Below are 23687 nucleotides of genomic sequence, written 5' to 3' on the forward strand. Positions count from 1 at the left end.
CTTATGTTAGGATTCGCTAATTTAGGGAAGGGGACATAAATATAGGGACCATTGTGAGATCGTTGTTCCTAACCATTTACGATATAAATAGAAATAATAAAAATAACGAATATAAAGTTACCGTGCCAAATGGTTTTGGCGCCAACCCAGTCAAGCACTGTATAAATAACCTTACCCCTGGCGGCAGCGTCAACCAAATTCCTTCTTTCTCAAAAGACTTCGATACGAAGAATCGCGAAGAAGCATAGTAACGTTCTTCCAAATTAAGCTCAGCGGAAAAACCCTAATCGTCAGGATCGCTGCGAGTTACAGAGTTTGATTCTTCCAATTTCAGTTTCACTTCACGTTTCTCTGTTATTTAACATCCATCTCGAGGTTTTGAGGTTTTCTTGATCAATGGCGACTGAATCTGCCTCCGAAGTTTCTGCTAGTCCCGTGGGATCATACATCGGGAGCACGATAAGTTTGATTACGAAATGTGAGATTCGTTACGAAGGCATTCTCTACCACCTCAACATTCAAGAGTCTACCATCGGCTTGGCGAATGGTATGTAGGAAATCGTGATTTTCTTAGCGCTCTTCGCTTCCAGTGCTATAGCTATCTCCATGGCTCTGTTTATTCTGATTGTAATTTGAATTCCGGCGTTTGCATGTTTGAATTTATGTAATAAATATTTTCTCTATAATGTTCGGAAATTTGTCTATACCAGTCGCTATTGGCACATGTATGGTCATTACTTGTTAGTAGAATAGTTGGTATTGTAGACGGAGATAATATTACTTAGACACAGACGATTCTATTCCGGTCACTGCCAGTAAACGCCGATGCTTATTATTATTTTTTAATTTTGTATTTAAAAAATTCATTACTTCTTGGTTTTCCATATATATATATACATATATATTTGGTGTAGCCATTGACAAGTATGATCAGTTTAATGTACTTCATCTCGATTTTTGTTAGCAACGTCTGCCTCCCATTGATTAAGGATTTATTTTGACAAATTTCTTAAGATTAGTAGTTATGGTTAACCACTATATCTGTTAGAACGATATTCGATACTTCCTAGATATTAAGAGTTGCAGCATTTCTTGTTACAGTTAGATCTTATGGGACAGAAGGACGAAAGATCGATGGTCCACAGATCCTTCCGAATGATGAGGTGTATGAGTATATTCTGTTTCGAGGCAGTGACATCAAGGTAACAGAGATGCGTTTAATTACATTTCCATCTCATCACTACCCAATAGCCCAATGCACGATGATCTATTTGGTTTAGAGCTTTAAAATTTAAAATATAACGTTGCCTTGTTCTAGTATTGATCACTTTTCCCCTCCTCACCACATTTAAGTTTTCAGAAAGGTGTGTATAGAACAGAGACAAGAAACATGGGATTAGATGCATATCTTCAAAGATTAACCTTTGAAAGAAATGTAACTTGTGGCATCTTTCTCTTTTAATTTTAGTGAATGAGTCCTGATATAACATTGAAAAAAGGTTTCTGCATCCCCCAAGTTTCTCCTCCTACCTTCTTGAGTTTGTATCTTAAGGTAGAGCTCTAGGAACCGCTCAGGGGTGCCAAACTGTTCTTAGGTCATGAAATCACCCTTCCGTTTATTTCCCACTTAAAACTTTCAATGTCAGCTAGGATAATGATGTTTCTGTTGTAAAAAAAATCAAAACTAACCCTGCATGCTGTAAGGGGTATGTGCACACTATTTGCTATACATTTTCTTAAATAAAACTACTCGATATAGTTTGAGTCCATTTTAAAAAGGGTTTTTATTATAACAGGATCTGCAACTCAAGTCCCCCTCATTTGCTGAAATGGACAAGCAGATTCATGATGGCTCTGTGATCCAGGTACTCTTGTTTGACTATTATTATAGAAAGAATTAGCACAATTTTACATGAAAAAGATAATCTCATGTACCTTTCCCTATGCAGTCGAAGCATGCTGGGGTCTCAACCTCACCACTCTATCCTTCAGTTGGATGTGAAACATCGACGGTCTCAAATCAGAGCCAGGATTCTCTGGCTTTTAATAATGGACAGTATCCAAGCAAGTTGTCTTCACATCAATCTGTTGCTGCAGGTAACATTTTACATAGTTATTCGTTGCCCATACAGAACTGTCATTTTCTGTACCCAAGCAGCAGTCAGAGAAGAAAAAGGAAAACAATGGGGAATCCCTTTGTACCAGTTTCTGAAGTACATTGCCATTTCAATTGGCAACAGAGAACCAATGGACTCTTCAAAATCATTTAAATATTGACTTATGATTTACTGAAAACTTAGAATTGTGCATGTGCTGATCCTGTATCATTTCTACTTTTTGCACGTCCTAGTTTTTATCAGCTAATAGATAGTTCACAACCATGTTGTGTTTTGTTCACCATCTCATTCAACAGTGATGACATCAACTTCTTCCTTTCCTTCAGTCTGGCAAGAAATTGGAAATAACAAAGCTCAGATTACGGGTAAACCTATATTCCACCCAACATCAATTCTTTCCAGGCAGTCTGTTCTGAAGACTGCACCTTCTATTTCGGGTTCGGGTCCATTGCCTACATTGCCTGCACCTTCATTAACTCCTTATCAATTATCACAGTCTGGGGCAGAAGTACTTTCCTCCACAAAGAAACTGTGTGTTGATGCAAGGAACTTGGGTGCTTCTACACATATTGCTTCTAATTCTTCGATATCAATTGCTGCGGTTGAACATCAAACACCCTCGTTTCCATCTCTGAGAGAGATGCCTGCTCAACAGGTTTTTACCTTTATAAAGTTTTCTAAATTATTTTTTTCATATAATTACTTCCTTGTAGTTCACATCATTTGGTCTATTTATTTTGTATAACTTGTTGATTTATGCTGAACAGTAAGTGGTTTTGTTCTCAATATTGAATAGTGTTTTCTTCTTCTCGAATAATCAGTATTCAGTAGTTGGTGGTATTCTTGGTAATAACCTGAAAGTTACAATGTGGTTCCATGGATCTCACTGAAAATGTCTCATGTTTCTTATGGCTTTTTTGATGACCTTAAAATCAGCCCTCTACTAGCCAAAATCTTGCGTCTAGACCTATCGTTATCAAAAAAAATTAGTTATGGAGACAACCTTTAATCCAACGTCTACATCAAAACCTTTCAACTCCATAATCAAGTCTAGGAAATGCTACTCAACTTTAACATAAGCTTTTTCGAGGTCTAACTTAAGAATAAAGCCTCTCGTCCAAGGTCTCCGATACAACTAAGATAGCATCCAAAATCTGTCACCACATCCACAAAGTCAGCATGGCAATTGCTAATTGTAATAGCCATCGCTTTCTTCAACCTCTCTGCTGGGACTTCAGGAATAATTTTGTAGAGAGAAGTGACCAGGCTAATTGGGTGGAAGTCACTCACCCTAGAAGCTTTCTTCTTCCTGTGGATCAAAAAAACGCAAGTCTCATTGGTCTTATTAAAAAAAAAAAAAAAAGTCATTTTCAATAAACTCCTGGAACACTCCTACTAAATCAGCCTTCAAGATGTTTCAAAATTTTTTTTTATGTAAAAGTCGCCTGTCATACCACCTGGCCCTCTGGCCCTGGAGATTTAAGGCATTGAACTGCTTTAAGGATTTCTTCCTCAAGAAAGGGACTTTCCGGTGAAGTCTGACACTGAGCTTCTAACGGCACCCAATCAATCCCAACAAGAGTGAATCTCAGGCCCTCTTTGCAATAAAGCCTCTGGAAGAAACCAATACTTTCATCTTAAATTCCTTCTCTAAGGATAAAAAATCCCGTTTTCTCCTGATAAAGTAGAAATAACGCTTTGATAAAAGAATGTGTTCTCATCGCCTTCTTTAAGCCATTTAATATTGCACTCCTGATCAAATAAGCGCTGCTTCTTAATAGTAAAATCCATCAGCTTGGCTTTTATAGAGATTCTAGCGGCCCTTTGACATCTGATAATTTGATAATACATTGTACTTAAAGAACTTGAACCAAAATGATAAAATTATAAAAGCATGACGCAATCATAGGATCTAAAGTAAATCTTTGAAAAGATGATACTTCAGATGTGCAAGCGTACCATTGAGTGGAAAGCCTTCTTCTTTGGTGTTGAGGATTATTGAAAGGAGTAGTCCCACATTGGCTAATTAAGAGGAAGATCATGGGTTTATAGGTAGGGAACACCATCTTCATTGGTATGAGGGCTTTTGGAGAAAAGCAAAGTCACGAGAGTGTATGCTCAAAGTGGACAATATCATACTATTGGAGGTCCCTGATTTCTAACATTGGCCTCTAGTCACATATAGGGGTTAAACTTGAACTGCATTATCCTTCAAAATTTTATCACCAGGCATGAAAGACGTGCAAGCATTTCTTTCTATCATAATATAATACTTCTTCTGCGCTCCTGTTTTAATTTCTTGTATCTTGCTTCTTTGAATATAGACTACTGTTTGCCACCAAGAACTTTAAATTCCAGATTCTCGATTGTTGTAATCCCATGAGTACATAATGGACATAGTTGTTCACTGAAGAATTTGATTATCAATACTCTTCAAATTGTAGTTCACAGAAGAATTTGATTTTCAAGCCATGAACGAGAAGTTCAAGAAGGACGAGGAAGAGAGACATTGGGCGATACCTAGAGCTAAGGTATGGGTTGGATTAGTTAGTAATGTCATACATTTCATTCTTTATATTGGTATTAACCAATTTCCTCTTCTCTTGGGTTTCTTTTTGCAGCCTGCATATAACAAGGATGAATTCTTCGATACAATTTCCTGCAATTCTCTTGAACGTGGATCAAGGAATGGACACAGCCGTTTCTCTAGGCCAATGAAATTTGGCTCCGAGGTTTTCTCTTGTTCTGTTTTTCTTGTACATTTCTGTTCTGATAGCTGATAAGTTGAACAGTTCCTTAGAAATAAAGCGGGATTTTGCAGACAAGCGGAGGCCTTCCACATATGGGCGGCAATGTTGGCTATGGCGTTAGACGCGGTGAGAATTTCTGGGGCTCAAATAACTTGGGACAGGGATACAATTAATGGTGGTAGAGGGCTTGAAGGGAGCATGCCATTCTGAATTCTTAGCCTCTTGTTTGTGTGGCCCTACTGCTATTGAATTGACACATGCACACATCTCCTTGTAATTATTTCCATCACCACCTTCACCTGGTGCACTTTGGGTTGGGTAGACTTTTGTAACTTATATATTTGATGCATGCATGATTTTCATGTATATTTATGGAAAAAAAAAAAAAAAATCTGCTTGTGTGGTTTATTCATGAATGTTTTTTATAATCATTTTGTTAAAAAAAAATTAAGCTTATAAATACTACTTCCTCCGAATGCTTTTAAAACTGTGACCAAATCAGGGGGCTAAATATGTCGCGCAATAGATATGGTATGATATTGATACCATTTCAATTTTGAGATGGAGATTATGAACAATTGGGGGGATTTTCTTTATTGATGATCGAATAAATACAGGAAAAAAAAAAAAGGAAAAATATTTGGGTGATGTATATTAACTTCTCGTGGTTATCTAATTTGTGAATGTATTTGAGTGGGCCCTTTAGGGTGGCTCTTCCTTCCAATGGCGGCGGAGAATATGGTGGAGGCCCCATTAATGAGAACCAATAGGGCCGCGCCAACAAATATTCGGTCTTTCACCACATAGCATTCTCCTTCCACCCACCCCTTCCCATACTCTTGTCCGCTGCTCATGCTGATTGCTCCACTCATCATTACCACCGCAATTCCGAAGCTGGCCCTGGTATTTCATTTTATTTACTATTTTAGCCCCTCTTTATTATTTCTTTCGTCATTCAGTTTTTTTTTTTTTTTTAGTTTTCATCTGATCTTATATTTTTTTTTCTTGAGCTTGGTTTTCATTTCGTTCCTATCTTTCAAAATTTTACATACTTATCTTCAATTTTTATTACTGATCACTTTTGATAATTTATGATTTTTTATTAATTAGTTTAATTATTATCACTATTTCAATTAATTAAAAAAAAAATTCTACATCATAATATTTAATTAATTAAATCAATACCATAGACCAAAAGTAAAGGTTAATAATTAAAACTCAAATAATTAAAACTCAAAAGGTAAAAATGTAGGATCTCAAAACTTAAGAATTCAATTACGACTAAACTCCAGATGNCTTTGAATATAGACTACTGTTTGCCACCAAGAACTTTAAATTCCAGATTCTCGATTGTTGTAATCCCATGAGTACATAATGGACATAGTTGTTCACTGAAGAATTTGATTATCAATACTCTTCAAATTGTAGTTCACAGAAGAATTTGATTTTCAAGCCATGAACGAGAAGTTCAAGAAGGACGAGGAAGAGAGACATTGGGCGATACCTAGAGCTAAGGTATGGGTTGGATTAGTTAGTAATGTCATACATTTCATTCTTTATATTGGTATTAACCAATTTCCTCTTCTCTTGGGTTTCTTTTTGCAGCCTGCATATAACAAGGATGAATTCTTCGATACAATTTCCTGCAATTCTCTTGAACGTGGATCAAGGAATGGACACAGCCGTTTCTCTAGGCCAATGAAATTTGGCTCCGAGGTTTTCTCTTGTTCTGTTTTTCTTGTACATTTCTGTTCTGATAGCTGATAAGTTGAACAGTTCCTTAGAAATAAAGCGGGATTTTGCAGACAAGCGGAGGCCTTCCACATATGGGCGGCAATGTTGGCTATGGCGTTAGACGCGGTGAGAATTTCTGGGGCTCAAATAACTTGGGACAGGGATACAATTAATGGTGGTAGAGGGCTTGAAGGGAGCATGCCATTCTGAATTCTTAGCCTCTTGTTTGTGTGGCCCTACTGCTATTGAATTGACACATGCACACATCTCCTTGTAATTATTTCCATCACCACCTTCACCTGGTGCACTTTGGGTTGGGTAGACTTTTGTAACTTATATATTTGATGCATGCATGATTTTCATGTATATTTATGGAAAAAAAAAAAAAAAAAATCTGCTTGTGTGGTTTATTCATGAATGTTTTTTATAATCATTTTGTTAAAAAAAAATTAAGCTTATAAATACTACTTCCTCCGAATGCTTTTAAAACTGTGACCAAATCAGGGGGCTAAATATGTCGCGCAATAGATATGGTATGATATTGATACCATTTCAATTTTGAGATGGAGATTATGAACAATTGGGGGGATTTTCTTTATTGATGATCGAATAAATACAGGAAAAAAAAAAAAGGAAAAATATTTGGGTGATGTATATTAACTTCTCGTGGTTATCTAATTTGTGAATGTATTTGAGTGGGCCCTTTAGGGTGGCTCTTCCTTCCAATGGCGGCGGAGAATATGGTGGAGGCCCCATTAATGAGAACCAATAGGGCCGCGCCAACAAATATTCGGTCTTTCACCACATAGCATTCTCCTTCCACCCACCCCTTCCCATACTCTTGTCCGCTGCTCATGCTGATTGCTCCACTCATCATTACCACCGCAATTCCGAAGCTGGCCCTGGTATTTCATTTTATTTACTATTTTAGCCCCTCTTTATTATTTCTTTCGTCATTCAGTTTTTTTTTTTTTTTTTTTTTCATCTGATCTTATATTTTTTTTTCTTGAGCTTGGTTTTCATTTCGTTCCTATCTTTCAAAATTTTACATACTTATCTTCAATTTTTATTACTGATCACTTTTGATAATTTATGATTTTTTATTAATTAGTTTAATTATTATCACTATTTCAATTAATTAAAAAAAAAATTCTACATCATAATATTTAATTAATTAAATCAATACCATAGACCAAAAGTAAAGGTTAATAATTAAAACTCAAATAATTAAAACTCAAAAGGTAAAAATGTAGGATCTCAAAACTTAAGAATTCAATTACGACTAAACTCCAGATGAGAAAACAAACTTTTAAAATTTAGGGACTAAATTGAAGCTATATAAAAAAATTTAGGGATCAATGATATTTTTTTTCCTTATTTTTTTATGCTATATAGAGGTTAAATTATAGTTTAGTCCTTTGATCCTTCAACTTTAGAAAACTTATTATATGGACGTTTGAACTTTCAATCTAGTGTTTAATAGGTTTATGAATTTTAAAATGTCTAATAAGTTTTAAACTTTCAATTTTGTGTCTAGTAACTTTGCGACAAGTTAATTGATCTATTATATATAATATTAGTTTTTATATATGATGTGAATCTAAATTTTCAATTTTGTGTTTAGTTGGTCTATGAATAGTTATTTATTTTAATGAGTTATTGAACACAAATTTTAAAATTTGTGAATCTATGTAGACTAAAAGTTAAAATTTTAAAAAGCTATTAAAATACTTTCATGTTGGAGTGTTCTCTTATGTTTGAATTATTTTTTGGTCATCTCGTTGATGATGAATGTTGAAATTGATTTAGCAACAGAATATTGGAGACTAAATGATACAATAAGTACTATATGTTTTTTTTTTAACAATATATGCCAGGAACAAAGGAAATTACTTTATTCTTCAAATAATTATTATCATTTTAGTATTAATAATAATGCTATTTTGTAGTTTACTTGNATCTTGAATTCAGATTACTGCTATTCATTTTTAAATTCATATGTTGATTTTCACAACTTGGAAATTGCCAAAAAAAAAAAAAGAAAAAAAAATTATACTTTCAGGTTTTTGTTTTTGTTTTTTTTGTTACTATTATTAGTTTCATTTTCTTATTCCCCAGATAAACTGAAAAAATACAGAAAAAAATGAAGATTTATATGAAGAAAGAATTACTGACCAAGAGATGAGAAGGGTGGTTGAAAGGAGAGGCCTTTTGACACTGCAACTCTTTCTATTCTCCTTTGGCCAATAGCTATGGCAGATTATAGTGTTTCCAATGATTTGAGCCATTATTAAACAGACCAAACCTGCGACTCCCAATTTGAATGCTTCACTTTCAGGCAGAAAGCAGAATCTGCCGTTCAATTTCAGGTCCTTTTTCTACGACATATTTCGATTTCGATGATTCAGGAAATTTTTGTATGAAAAATCAATACTGTAAATGAGAAAGAAACTTACACTTGTTCTGTTGAATTCAGCAGCCATACATGACGCGAAGGAGGCGAGGGTGAGGGTTGCAACAATGGAAAACCCTATCACGAAGAAGCTGGATGGTGGCTTTTCCATGGCGGCCAGAAGATCGAAGAAGTGGGACTGAGTTTAAATCAAATCATGGTATTTGAAAGGGAAAGGCTCTTCGAGGTTAGTGGTGAATGATTCATCATTTTCTCTCTTCACTTATGAATGCTGTGACTTTCCTCGAGTCAAATCCCTTGTTTTTCATCTTCATCTCATCACTGGTCAAATACAGACGAAGGGGAAAAGTTGAAGCAGATATTAAAATTTAAATCGATGGTTTTTTTTTTTTTTTTTTTTTTTTTTTTTTAAATTTTAAATTTATCTATTAAATCGTTGGCCAATTGATTTATGGTTTAGTTGGTGGACTTGAACATTTGATAATGACACCCTTCCCCAGATACCCGTTTACCTGAAACTTATTAAACACAGGAAAAGGATTGAAATTCCACCACATGAAAAAGCCATTAGAAAAAGAAGGGGAGAGAGGGATAGATAGAGCTGAGCTGACCTGTTGTAGAAGGGAGTCAAGTTTCGTAGGGGACCCAGCTGACTGATGACTTTAAAGAACTGGTTTTCATGGGGGAATGGAATAATATGAAAGCCTTGGACATCTGATGCTCTTAGGAAGCTTCAACTTCAAATGTTTCTTTTTGGAAAGTTCCTCAAAGATGCCTCACCCTCCTCCTCTCCTTTTCCGCTCCCATTTATTTATCCTCTTTACAAATTTGTATTAGTATTAGGTCAACTCGGTAAAGTGGAGGAATTTGAAATATTGACCTCTTAATCGAGAATTTATCTTATCCTATTAAACTATGCTCAGGTTGACTATTTGAGATACTGAATAGGTAGTAAGATAGCAAGAGCTACTTGGTGCTCTCACCCCACCTTCTTATAGGTATTCAATGTAATACATATCTCTTTTTTTCTTTTTTTGATCTTTTTTCTTTTTCAAACCAATGAACCAAGATTATAACTTGAAAGTTAGAGTCCGATTTTCTGGTTAGAGAATTACTAATTTGGTATGAGACCAATAACCATCTATGAGTTATAGAATGAAAATGAAAGAGATTGATTTATGATTTGGTTCTTTCATGTTTTTAATAAACTAGTTAAACTAACCTAGGTCCAAGTTAAAAGTTTGAATCTCCTCATAAAAAAAGTTTGACTCAAATTTTGATTTTNGGGTTAGGGGTCCCAAAGCTTGGTTGTCTCTAAAATTTAAAATCTCTTAAATTCTCTCTTGTTGTGATAAAGAAAGATTTTTCAATCCTCTGTTTTGAAAAGATGATTTATACAATCAAATACCCTTCTGATTTCCCAGAAGATCTGTTTAACCCAACTTAGTTTTGTCCAACCCATTATGTAGCACACCCTTCTTTATATTATTTTCAGAATGTTCATCCAAACCATAAAAATTCCCAAATAAATGACGGATTGTGATATATTAACCCCAAATTACATCAATTTCTCTTCCTCTTAAGAGTTTCAAGGACGGATTGTGCAGTGCAATAAGCAATAGCCTGAACAGTAACCATTGGATTCACTCCCAAAGCAGTTGGAAAAACACTGGAATCAGCAATAAAGAGCCCTTCCACTTCCCATGTTTCCCCTCTCTGATCCACCACAGAATCCCTTGCTCCAATTCCCATTCTGCAACTTCCCATTTGGTGAGCCGAACAGATTGGCGTCTTCAAATCCTTCAATGCCCTTGAACTTTCCTCTTTCACAAACTTCTCATACTCACGGTAACTCACTTTCTTCACATTTATGCTTCTTCCCTTGTTATGGTGGGTCCCTATTTCCTCTGCCCCAGCTGCCGCCAAAATTTTCAAAGCCTTCTCTAGTCCTTTCTGTAGATTCTCTTCGTCCACTTCCTCCATATTGTAGCTGATACAGTTTGGAGATTTGACTGTTCCTGATCCTTTATCTCTTGCCAATACAAATACATGGGCTGTCCTGGAAAATTTGCGCATTCTTTGCTTTATATTTGACCCAGAGAGCCATGGCATTAAGATTGAGAAGAGTCCTGGGTGCAATGCTGGTGTCTGAATTACTGCTCCTCCACTTCCAGGTTCTTGATCTGGTTCTGATCTAATGTTGCACATGGCTGTCATTATCCCACCTTCATAGCTTTTTTTGTGTTCCTCTGGCCATGGTTTATCTGTAATGGAAGAATGATTTAATGAATTTGTTAAACATTTTGGAAGTTCAGAGACCTAGAGACCTATGGACTTATTAGACATTAGGGACCAATTAGACTCAAACATGAAAGTTTAAGGACAAAATTTGTAATTTAACTTTTAATAAACGTTTCACTTAAGAAGTACGTTTTTCAGAAGACTTGCCAAAACACTGTTGGGAGAAGAGTCCCATAATGACTAATTAATGGGTTGATCGTGGGTTTATAAATAATTGGTATGAGGCCTTTTGGGGAAGCCTAAAGTAAAGCCACAAAAGCTTATGCTCAAAGTGGACAGTATCATACCAACAAACACGGCTAATTCTTCTCGGTTTTTACAGTGTAATGTGATATTATAATGCTAATGCATATGTTGTTTTTTTTTTCTTTTTTTGAGTAGAAATTTGATAATATCAGCTATCACATACCAGTTTCTGCAGGGAAATGGCCCCACGCCATTGTTACAGGATGAAGATGCAAGTTTTTGCCAATATTTGGATTCCTCAAGCCGCTTCTTAGCAACAATGGAGGAGTACTGAGAGCCCCACATGCTACTATAGTCACCTTGGACTCAACCAAGCACACCTGTTTCACTCCTGAACCACACCCGAACTCGAACGCAACACCTTTCGCTCTGTTGCGTTCGCTCCCGTCGTTCTTCTCCTTCCTGATATTAATGGCTTCGCAGCCGGGAAGTATCACGCCATTTCCCGACCTCACCAAGTCCACAAGCCATGTCTCTGCAGTGCCCTTCTTTCTCCCATCTTTGCAGCCTAGACAGCACCAGCCACAGTAATGATCAGAAGTTGAATTTCTAGGAATATTGATAGCATGGTAACCCAATTCTTCACACCCTTTTCTTAAAACTGCATTGTTAAACCCTTCATTGTGAATTTCTGATTGAACTCCCATTTTCTTGCACACAACTTCCATTGCTTCCTTGTATAAATTGCTGCTGAACAGCTCCAATTCATACTCATCTGACCATTCTCTTGTTACATGGCTTGGTGTTTGAATTGAAGCTGACCAATTCACTGTGGAGCCTCCACCAACAGTAGAGCCTGCAAGGACAAGCACATTCATGTTATCAGTTGCTACTAACCCACTTGAAAGGTACATTTCTTCCATGGCTGGTCCTTCAAGGAGTGACAGATTTGTTCTTGCACAATAGCTTCCTTTCTCTAATACAACCACTTTGTACCCTGCATTGGCAAGCACTCCAGCCACCACTCCGCCACCCGACCCAGACCCGACGACCACCGCGTCGCACTTGATGATCATTGAAGGGCTGGAAGCTTTGATCATTGGGGATAGAAGAGTGACTGGAAATCCAAACTTTCTAAGTGCTTCTGCTGCTGCTGCTGCTGCTTGTTGGTTGTCGAGATTGACAATGCCTTTGAATAGAGGTCCGTAAAGCTCTTCTTTATCTTCCTCAACTTCTCTTGATCTGTCATTTTCCTTCTGGTTTGATGCTTCTAACTGCTTAGTTTTGGCTTTGAATTGGGGGTCCGCTCCCGGGTAGTCTATTGCTTGCCATGATATGTTGTTCGTTTTATCATCAACCTAATCCAACCACAAAATAGAAAGTCCCATTTTTTTCATCGAGTCGGGTAGAGATCTAAGGTCTCGAAATATAGCTCAATATATCATAAACAATACCCGACTAATTGATTCTCTCATTAGACCTTAGGTAGCTAAAGCTAAGAAGTTGCTACAACTCTAACCTGGTTATTTTCTGATAGTTGGATATATCCATATAACTGATAGATCCCAAAATATTAAATTGAATTGAATTAAATGAAAAAAATAAAATAAATGAAATAATTGACAAATAGTTAGGTATATTTTTCTTTAAAAAGAAAAAAAAAGAAAAGAAAATCGTTATTAGACTTAATTATAAAAAAGGACAAATCTTGATGAGAAGACTTGAATAATTATCCTCGGTATTTCAACATTTATTCGTGTCAGAATGTCGGTTGTAATAAAATGAAACCTAAGATGCTGATTTCTCCAAACTTTGTATTAAAATAATAATAATAATAAAAATAAAAATTACAGTACACGGTATGGTGCAATGTCAGGGGAAACAATAGAACAGTGTAAAATAAATCTGAAATTAAAAATTTTAAAAAGTTATTTCAACTTTTAACTATTTTAGTTTTTTTTTTTCCTTCAAAATTATCCAATAAGATTTAAAAACTTATCCATTTTGTTTTCATTTCTAAAAGTTATATTATTTTTTTAAAAAATATCCCAAATAGATAAACTAAATTACAAGTACTTAATTTGAGTTTTTTTTTTATAATTTTTTTATATCGTTTGATAACTATTTAATTTTTAAACTATTTAATTTGAATTGCTTTAACAGTCTTATATATATATATTAATTTTTTTTTAATTTTTAATTTTTCTTTTTAGAATAAAGATGAAAATCTGAAAATAGTTATGAATTAAAATCTCAGCTATTTCTCTCTAAATTTTTTCAGAGTGTAGTAGCTAGTGACGTAGTACTGCCACCTGCATTACCTTCTTGTCTCCTTTAAAAAAAAATAATTGTGATTTATTTACAAGCCATTTAATAAGTATTTCATTTTTGAACAGTAAATTAAATTCCATATTTCTTAAATGAATATTTAAATATTTAAGCATTAAGAAAGTCATGAATTTATTGAGTCTTGGTCTTAATCTTGTTGGTTGGTTGTTATTATTGAATGGGTGGGACATTTCATATCTAAGTTAGGTTTAAGTCTAAGTCTAAGTCTCTTTATTTGCATTATTTTTAAATATAAACAGATATTTTATTTTATTTTTTATAAATAAACAAATAAAGAAAAAAATAAAAAAAATAAAAAACCTGTGTGAAGAATGTAAGGAGACAGAAGATCTTGATGGTTCTGAACCACATTCTGAGAAGGAAGAAATAGCTTAGAGACCATGAAACCACAATTTGTTCCCTTTTGGTTTGGGAAAGCTTTGGAAAGGTCTGGAAGTATGGGAAATGGTGGGAAAGGCTTCTATTCCCACAAAGAATGTACGTCCCATACCATGTTGATAGCATCCATAGGCTCACTCTTACCAACCATTTCTTTGGATGCTTCACTCTCTCCTTTATCATCTTCCCTACCTGCATGCATGCATTCATCCTTTATATCTTCTTCATTCATTCCAATCTTGTTTAACATCTTGGGCTAACCTAAAAAGCGATGTTCGAGACAACCCATTTCTTTGTTTAAGATCTAGGGTTGAGCTAAAAAGTGATTTTGGATGTTCGAGAAACACCCGGGTTGTCTTATTTCTTTGTTTAAGATCAAGGACTGAGCTAAAAAGTGATGTTCGAGAAATATCATAGGTTGTCTTATTTCTTTGTTTAAGATCAGGGCTGAGCTAAAAAGTAGCCCAAAAGTGATGTTCCAAAAACATCGTGGGTTGTTTTTTTTTTTCTTTGTTTAAGATCAAGGGCTGAGCTAAAAAGTGATGTTTGGAAAACATCGTGGGTTGTCTTANTGCTGCTTGTTGGTTGTCGAGATTGACAATGCCTTTGAATAGAGGTCCGTAAAGCTCTTCTTTATCTTCCTCAACTTCTCTTGATCTGTCATTTTCCTTCTGGTTTGATGCTTCTAACTGCTTAGTTTTGGCTTTGAATTGGGGGTCCGCTCCCGGGTAGTCTATTGCTTGCCATGATATGTTGTTCGTTTTATCATCAACCTAATCCAACCACAAAATAGAAAGTCCCATTTTTTTCATCGAGTCGGGTAGAGATCTAAGGTCTCGAAATATAGCTCAATATATCATAAACAATACCCGACTAATTGATTCTCTCATTAGACCTTAGGTAGCTAAAGCTAAGAAGTTGCTACAACTCTAACCTGGTTATTTTCTGATAGTTGGATATATCCATATAACTGATAGATCCCAAAATATTAAATTGAATTGAATTAAATGAAAAAAATAAAATAAATGAAATAATTGACAAATAGTTAGGTATATTTTTCTTTAAAAAGAAAAAAAAAGAAAAGAAAATCGTTATTAGACTTAATTATAAAAAAGGACAAATCTTGATGAGAAGACTTGAATAATTATCCTCGGTATTTCAACATTTATTCGTGTCAGAATGTCGGTTGTAATAAAATGAAACCTAAGATGCTGATTTCTCCAAACTTTGTATTAAAATAATAATAATAATAAAAATAAAAATTACAGTACACGGTATGGTGCAATGTCAGGGGAAACAATAGAACAGTGTAAAATAAATCTGAAATTAAAAATTTTAAAAAGTTATTTCAACTTTTAACTATTTTAGTTTTTTTTTTTCCTTCAAAATTATCCAATAAGATTTAAAAACTTATCCATTTTGTTTTCATTTCTAAAAGTTATATTATTTTTTTAAAAAATATCCCAAATAGATAAACTAAATTACAAGTACTTAATTTGAGTTTTTTTTTTATAATTTTTTTATATCGTTTGATAACTATTTAATTTTTAAACTATTTAATTTGAATTGCTTTAACAGTCTTATATATATATATTAATTTTTTTTTAATTTTTAATTTTTCTTTTTAGAATAAAGATGAAAATCTGAAAATAGTTATGAATTAAAATCTCAGCTATTTCTCTCTAAATTTTTTCAGAGTGTAGTAGCTAGTGACGTAGTACTGCCACCTGCATTACCTTCTTGTCTCCTTTAAAAAAAAATAATTGTGATTTATTTACAAGCCATTTAATAAGTATTTCATTTTTGAACAGTAAATTAAATTCCATATTTCTTAAATGAATATTTAAATATTTAAGCATTAAGAAAGTCATGAATTTATTGAGTCTTGGTCTTAATCTTGTTGGTTGGTTGTTATTATTGAATGGGTGGGACATTTCATATCTAAGTTAGGTTTAAGTCTAAGTCTAAGTCTCTTTATTTGCATTATTTTTAAATATAAACAGATATTTTATTTTATTTTTTATAAATAAACAAATAAAGAAAAAAATAAAAAAAATAAAAAACCTGTGTGAAGAATGTAAGGAGACAGAAGATCTTGATGGTTCTGAACCACATTCTGAGAAGGAAGAAATAGCTTAGAGACCATGAAACCACAATTTGTTCCCTTTTGGTTTGGGAAAGCTTTGGAAAGGTCTGGAAGTATGGGAAATGGTGGGAAAGGCTTCTATTCCCACAAAGAATGTACGTCCCATACCATGTTGATAGCATCCATAGGCTCACTCTTACCAACCATTTCTTTGGATGCTTCACTCTCTCCTTTATCATCTTCCCTACCTGCATGCATGCATTCATCCTTTATATCTTCTTCATTCATTCCAATCTTGTTTAACATCTTGGGCTAACCTAAAAAGCGATGTTCGAGACAACCCATTTCTTTGTTTAAGATCTAGGGTTGAGCTAAAAAGTGATTTTGGATGTTCGAGAAACACCCGGGTTGTCTTATTTCTTTGTTTAAGATCAAGGACTGAGCTAAAAAGTGATGTTCGAGAAATATCATAGGTTGTCTTATTTCTTTGTTTAAGATCAGGGCTGAGCTAAAAAGTAGCCCAAAAGTGATGTTCCAAAAACATCGTGGGTTGTTTTTTTTTTTCTTTGTTTAAGATCAAGGGCTGAGCTAAAAAGTGATGTTTGGAAAACATCGTGGGTTGTCTTATTTCTTTGTTTAAGATCAAGGGCTGAGCTAAAAAGTGATGTTCCAGAAACATCGTGGGTTGTCTTGTTTCTTTGTTTAAGATTAAGGGCTGAGCTAAAAAGTGATTTTCGATGTTCGGAATACCAGCTGTGAGATCCCACATCGATTGAAGAGAGGAATGAGTGCCAGCGAGGACACTGGGCCTCGAAAAGGAGTGGATTGTGAGATCCCACATCAGTTGGAGGGGGGAACGAAACATTCTTATAATTGTGTAGAAACCTCTCCCTAGCAAACGTATTTTAAAACTTTGAGGGGAGGCCCGAAAGAGAAAGCTGAGGGGAACGGAACATTTTTATAAGTGCTCTCTTTGGGACTTGTTTTAAAATTTTGAGACCCTAGAAGGAAAAGTTTAAAGAGAGCAATATTTACTAGCGGTGTAGTTCGGGCCGTTTACACTAAATGGAAAACATAACTATCTTTTTCCTGAGAAGAAAAAAAATGATGATTTTTGTAACAATAATTAGAAATGAGATTTATGCCACCATGTTTGAGAAACACAATATTTTATTTTTATTATTTTTTTTCTTTTTTGAAGTGTATATATAAAAATAATTTTTTTGGACATGTTTATTTGCACATGCATGCATCTTCGTAAAAAAGCGGTTTCAAGAAATTGAATGATAAGAGTAGAGATTTATTTATTTACCTTTTCGGGAGTTCCGGCGGCGGAGGCGGAGGTTTCAAAGAACATAGCGGCGGATCCGTCGGCGGTGTTGACAACCGACGGCAAGAATGTGTCACAGAGAGCGGCGAGAGACTCCATCTCGGCAGCGGAGAGAGAGCAATTGTTGTTTGAGTTTGCATGCTCTAAAATTTCCGCCGGTGCTCCGTCGTGAAGCTCTATGACATAGTGGTCGAGTTTCCGTTTAGCTTCGTCGTCGCCACCACCACCACCGCAACTCTCCACCTCCACCTCCTCCGCCGCCGCCGCCGCCGCACCGAAATATCCCATTTTTAGGTTTTGTCGCTTTCCAGCGTTGATTGAAACGAGATATTCCTCGTTTGGTTTTCTTTCCTTCGTAATCATANATTTTTTTATATCGTTTGATAACTATTTAATTTTTAAACTATTTAATTTGAATTGCTTTAACAGTCTTATATATATATATTAATTTTTTTTTAATTTTTAATTTTTCTTTTTAGAATAAAGATGAAAATCTGAAAATAGTTATGAATTAAAATCTCAGCTATTTCTCTCTAAATTTTTTCAGAGTGTAGTAGCTAGTGACGTAGTACTGCCACCTGCATTACCTTCTTGTCTCCTTTAAAAAAAAATAATTGTGATTTATTTACAAGCCATTTAATAAGTATTTCATTTTTGAACAGTAAATTAAATTCCATATTTCTTAAATGAATATTTAAATATTTAAGCATTAAGAAAGTCATGAATTTATTGAGTCTTGGTCTTAATCTTGTTGGTTGGTTGTTATTATTGAATGGGTGGGACATTTCATATCTAAGTTAGGTTTAAGTCTAAGTCTAAGTCTCTTTATTTGCATTATTTTTAAATATAAACAGATATTTTATTTTATTTTTTATAAATAAACAAATAAAGAAAAAAATAAAAAAAATAAAAAACCTGTGTGAAGAATGTAAGGAGACAGAAGATCTTGATGGTTCTGAACCACATTCTGAGAAGGAAGAAATAGCTTAGAGACCATGAAACCACAATTTGTTCCCTTTTGGTTTGGGAAAGCTTTGGAAAGGTCTGGAAGTATGGGAAATGGTGGGAAAGGCTTCTATTCCCACAAAGAATGTACGTCCCATACCATGTTGATAGCATCCATAGGCTCACTCTTACCAACCATTTCTTTGGATGCTTCACTCTCTCCTTTATCATCTTCCCTACCTGCATGCATGCATTCATCCTTTATATCTTCTTCATTCATTCCAATCTTGTTTAACATCTTGGGCTAACCTAAAAAGCGATGTTCGAGACAACCCATTTCTTTGTTTAAGATCTAGGGTTGAGCTAAAAAGTGATTTTGGATGTTCGAGAAACACCCGGGTTGTCTTATTTCTTTGTTTAAGATCAAGGACTGAGCTAAAAAGTGATGTTCGAGAAATATCATAGGTTGTCTTATTTCTTTGTTTAAGATCAGGGCTGAGCTAAAAAGTAGCCCAAAAGTGATGTTCCAAAAACATCGTGGGTTGTTTTTTTTTTTCTTTGTTTAAGATCAAGGGCTGAGCTAAAAAGTGATGTTTGGAAAACATCGTGGGTTGTCTTATTTCTTTGTTTAAGATCAAGGGCTGAGCTAAAAAGTGATGTTCCAGAAACATCGTGGGTTGTCTTGTTTCTTTGTTTAAGATTAAGGGCTGAGCTAAAAAGTGATTTTCGATGTTCGGAATACCAGCTGTGAGATCCCACATCGATTGAAGAGAGGAATGAGTGCCAGCGAGGACACTGGGCCTCGAAAAGGAGTGGATTGTGAGATCCCACATCAGTTGGAGGGGGGAACGAAACATTCTTATAATTGTGTAGAAACCTCTCCCTAGCAAACGTATTTTAAAACTTTGAGGGGAGGCCCGAAAGAGAAAGCTGAGGGGAACGGAACATTTTTATAAGTGCTCTCTTTGGGACTTGTTTTAAAATTTTGAGACCCTAGAAGGAAAAGTTTAAAGAGAGCAATATTTACTAGCGGTGTAGTTCGGGCCGTTTACACTAAATGGAAAACATAACTATCTTTTTCCTGAGAAGAAAAAAAATGATGATTTTTGTAACAATAATTAGAAATGAGATTTATGCCACCATGTTTGAGAAACACAATATTTTATTTTTATTATTTTTTTTCTTTTTTGAAGTGTATATATAAAAATAATTTTTTTGGACATGTTTATTTGCACATGCATGCATCTTCGTAAAAAAGCGGTTTCAAGAAATTGAATGATAAGAGTAGAGATTTATTTATTTACCTTTTCGGGAGTTCCGGCGGCGGAGGCGGAGGTTTCAAAGAACATAGCGGCGGATCCGTCGGCGGTGTTGACAACCGACGGCAAGAATGTGTCACAGAGAGCGGCGAGAGACTCCATCTCGGCAGCGGAGAGAGAGCAATTGTTGTTTGAGTTTGCATGCTCTAAAATTTCCGCCGGTGCTCCGTCGTGAAGCTCTATGACATAGTGGTCGAGTTTCCGTTTAGCTTCGTCGTCGCCACCACCACCACCGCAACTCTCCACCTCCACCTCCTCCGCCGCCGCCGCCGCCGCACCGAAATATCCCATTTTTAGGTTTTGTCGCTTTCCAGCGTTGATTGAAACGAGATATTCCTCGTTTGGTTTTCTTTCCTTCGTAATCATAAATAAACAAACCAAAATTCTAAATAAATTAAAAAAAAAATTAAAAAATGTTTTAAGGTTGGACACGTGGCACGATCAGAGCCAGAACCATTCTTTTGACTTTTTGAGCATTGAGGTTTAATCAGTTGACTTATGCGTCCAATTTATTTAATTTTGATTTTTTTTTAATAAATATTATGGAACGGACAGACGTAATAATGTGTCCCCTTATATTGTCGGACGCTCTCCGTTCAAATATATCTATTATTTATTTGTTTNTCTTTTTAGAATAAAGATGAAAATCTGAAAATAGTTATGAATTAAAATCTCAGCTATTTCTCTCTAAATTTTTTCAGAGTGTAGTAGCTAGTGACGTAGTACTGCCACCTGCATTACCTTCTTGTCTCCTTTAAAAAAAAATAATTGTGATTTATTTACAAGCCATTTAATAAGTATTTCATTTTTGAACAGTAAATTAAATTCCATATTTCTTAAATGAATATTTAAATATTTAAGCATTAAGAAAGTCATGAATTTATTGAGTCTTGGTCTTAATCTTGTTGGTTGGTTGTTATTATTGAATGGGTGGGACATTTCATATCTAAGTTAGGTTTAAGTCTAAGTCTAAGTCTCTTTATTTGCATTATTTTTAAATATAAACAGATATTTTATTTTATTTTTTATAAATAAACAAATAAAGAAAAAAATAAAAAAAATAAAAAACCTGTGTGAAGAATGTAAGGAGACAGAAGATCTTGATGGTTCTGAACCACATTCTGAGAAGGAAGAAATAGCTTAGAGACCATGAAACCACAATTTGTTCCCTTTTGGTTTGGGAAAGCTTTGGAAAGGTCTGGAAGTATGGGAAATGGTGGGAAAGGCTTCTATTCCCACAAAGAATGTACGTCCCATACCATGTTGATAGCATCCATAGGCTCACTCTTACCAACCATTTCTTTGGATGCTTCACTCTCTCCTTTATCATCTTCCCTACCTGCATGCATGCATTCATCCTTTATATCTTCTTCATTCATTCCAATCTTGTTTAACATCTTGGGCTAACCTAAAAAGCGATGTTCGAGACAACCCATTTCTTTGTTTAAGATCTAGGGTTGAGCTAAAAAGTGATTTTGGATGTTCGAGAAACACCCGGGTTGTCTTATTTCTTTGTTTAAGATCAAGGACTGAGCTAAAAAGTGATGTTCGAGAAATATCATAGGTTGTCTTATTTCTTTGTTTAAGATCAGGGCTGAGCTAAAAAGTAGCCCAAAAGTGATGTTCCAAAAACATCGTGGGTTGTTTTTTTTTTTCTTTGTTTAAGATCAAGGGCTGAGCTAAAAAGTGATGTTTGGAAAACATCGTGGGTTGTCTTATTTCTTTGTTTAAGATCAAGGGCTGAGCTAAAAAGTGATGTTCCAGAAACATCGTGGGTTGTCTTGTTTCTTTGTTTAAGATTAAGGGCTGAGCTAAAAAGTGATTTTCGATGTTCGGAATACCAGCTGTGAGATCCCACATCGATTGAAGAGAGGAATGAGTGCCAGCGAGGACACTGGGCCTCGAAAAGGAGTGGATTGTGAGATCCCACATCAGTTGGAGGGGGGAACGAAACATTCTTATAATTGTGTAGAAACCTCTCCCTAGCAAACGTATTTTAAAACTTTGAGGGGAGGCCCGAAAGAGAAAGCTGAGGGGAACGGAACATTTTTATAAGTGCTCTCTTTGGGACTTGTTTTAAAATTTTGAGACCCTAGAAGGAAAAGTTTAAAGAGAGCAATATTTACTAGCGGTGTAGTTCGGGCCGTTTACACTAAATGGAAAACATAACTATCTTTTTCCTGAGAAGAAAAAAAATGATGATTTTTGTAACAATAATTAGAAATGAGATTTATGCCACCATGTTTGAGAAACACAATATTTTATTTTTATTATTTTTTTTCTTTTTTGAAGTGTATATATAAAAATAATTTTTTTGGACATGTTTATTTGCACATGCATGCATCTTCGTAAAAAAGCGGTTTCAAGAAATTGAATGATAAGAGTAGAGATTTATTTATTTACCTTTTCGGGAGTTCCGGCGGCGGAGGCGGAGGTTTCAAAGAACATAGCGGCGGATCCGTCGGCGGTGTTGACAACCGACGGCAAGAATGTGTCACAGAGAGCGGCGAGAGACTCCATCTCGGCAGCGGAGAGAGAGCAATTGTTGTTTGAGTTTGCATGCTCTAAAATTTCCGCCGGTGCTCCGTCGTGAAGCTCTATGACATAGTGGTCGAGTTTCCGTTTAGCTTCGTCGTCGCCACCACCACCACCGCAACTCTCCACCTCCACCTCCTCCGCCGCCGCCGCCGCCGCACCGAAATATCCCATTTTTAGGTTTTGTCGCTTTCCAGCGTTGATTGAAACGAGATATTCCTCGTTTGGTTTTCTTTCCTTCGTAATCATAAATAAACAAACCAAAATTCTAAATAAATTAAAAAAAAAATTAAAAAATGTTTTAAGGTTGGACACGTGGCACGATCAGAGCCAGAACCATTCTTTTGACTTTTTGAGCATTGAGGTTTAATCAGTTGACTTATGCGTCCAATTTATTTAATTTTGATTTTTTTTTAATAAATATTATGGAACGGACAGACGTAATAATGTGTCCCCTTATATTGTCGGACGCTCTCCGTTCAAATATATCTATTATTTATTTGTTTATTTATTTATTTATTACATTAGGTCAAATAAATCAAATTTTGTCTTTTACCTCCACGTGTTATAATTAAAAATTATTATTATTTTAAGAGAAAATAGAAAAATTAATAAAATATTAGATGGTTTCTACATGCAAAATAAATGCTATTTATTTATTACGTACATCATCCTCTTCCCCCATTTGAAAATTTTGATTGCTTCTCCAAATTATTTATTATTTATTTTATTATATTTTCATTATGCCAATTTAAAACGTTAGACAAAATAAAAAGCTATTTTTAATTAGAAATAAAAATTTTTTGTTGAAATTGTTCGTTTGGAAATTTATGAGAAGGCTAATCGTGTTCGTTCTTTATTTCGTAATAATAGAGTCGTAATATATATATAGTTTATCAGCGGTTGCATTGATCATTTTTTCAAAATAATTGTAGAATTATGCAGATCAAGAACCCAGTTAACACGTGAAACAATCTATATCGAGAGATGGGAGCCTACGTAACTAGTGGAGAATGTGATTTAATTCGACCCAACGCGCAAAATCTCACTGACCTTTCGTGTGTGTGTATATATATATATATATTAAAAGACAACTCTTTTTTCTCGAAGATTAGGAGACCGATATTTTTGTCAAAAAAAAAATTAAATTGGGCTCAATATTAAAATNATAAATAAACAAATAAAGAAAAAAATAAAAAAAATAAAAAACCTGTGTGAAGAATGTAAGGAGACAGAAGATCTTG

General features: G+C 34.8%; 4 protein-coding genes across 6 annotated transcripts; 2 read left to right on the forward strand and 2 right to left on the reverse strand.

Moving 5' to 3' along the window:
* Positions 1-168: 168 nt before the first annotated feature.
* On the forward strand, positions 169-5770 carry LOC111787981 (protein decapping 5-like). 3 transcript variants are annotated; one of them, XM_023668101.1, is made up of 9 exons: positions 169-547; positions 1102-1202; positions 1797-1865; positions 1950-2097; positions 2414-2772; positions 4562-4648; positions 4739-4849; positions 4939-4993; positions 5574-5770. In XM_023668101.1, the coding sequence occupies exons 1-9, from the start codon at positions 397-399 to the stop codon at positions 5672-5674; spliced, it is 1182 nt and encodes a 393-aa protein (XP_023523869.1). In that variant the 5' UTR covers positions 169-396; the 3' UTR covers positions 5675-5770. The 3 variants fall into 3 exon arrangements, with proteins under 3 accessions (XP_023523869.1, XP_023523870.1, XP_023523871.1); XM_023668102.1 differs by having other exon boundaries at positions 171-547; positions 2444-2772; XM_023668103.1 differs by having other exon boundaries at positions 172-547; positions 4939-5770.
* A 488-nt stretch (positions 5771-6258) lies between these two features.
* LOC111787983 (protein decapping 5-like) lies at positions 6259-7506 on the forward strand. The gene is made up of 4 exons (XM_023668105.1): positions 6259-6382; positions 6473-6583; positions 6673-6727; positions 7310-7506. Exons 1-4 carry the CDS (start codon positions 6323-6325, stop codon positions 7408-7410), a joined length of 327 nt encoding a protein of 108 aa, XP_023523873.1. The 5' UTR covers positions 6259-6322; the 3' UTR covers positions 7411-7506.
* A 2905-nt stretch (positions 7507-10411) lies between these two features.
* On the reverse strand, positions 10412-17996 carry LOC111787984 (long-chain-alcohol oxidase FAO4A-like). Its single transcript, XM_023668106.1, has 4 exons — positions 17627-17996; positions 16293-16562; positions 11725-12859; positions 10412-11278 (listed from the first exon to the last, which is right to left on the reverse strand). Exons 1-4 carry the CDS (start codon positions 17930-17932, stop codon positions 10578-10580), a joined length of 2412 nt encoding a protein of 803 aa, XP_023523874.1. The 5' UTR covers positions 17933-17996; the 3' UTR covers positions 10412-10577.
* Positions 17997-21875: 3879 nt separating this feature from the next.
* Positions 21876-22939, reverse strand: LOC111787982. Its single transcript, XM_023668104.1, has one exon. It carries the CDS (start codon positions 22690-22692, stop codon positions 22300-22302), a length of 393 nt encoding a protein of 130 aa, XP_023523872.1. The 5' UTR covers positions 22693-22939; the 3' UTR covers positions 21876-22299.
* Positions 22940-23687: the final 748 nt, after the last annotated feature.

This window comes from Cucurbita pepo, chromosome LG02 (genome assembly GCF_002806865.2).
Source record: "Cucurbita pepo subsp. pepo cultivar mu-cu-16 chromosome LG02, ASM280686v2, whole genome shotgun sequence".
Taxonomy (NCBI): Eukaryota; Viridiplantae; Streptophyta; class Magnoliopsida; order Cucurbitales; family Cucurbitaceae; genus Cucurbita; species Cucurbita pepo.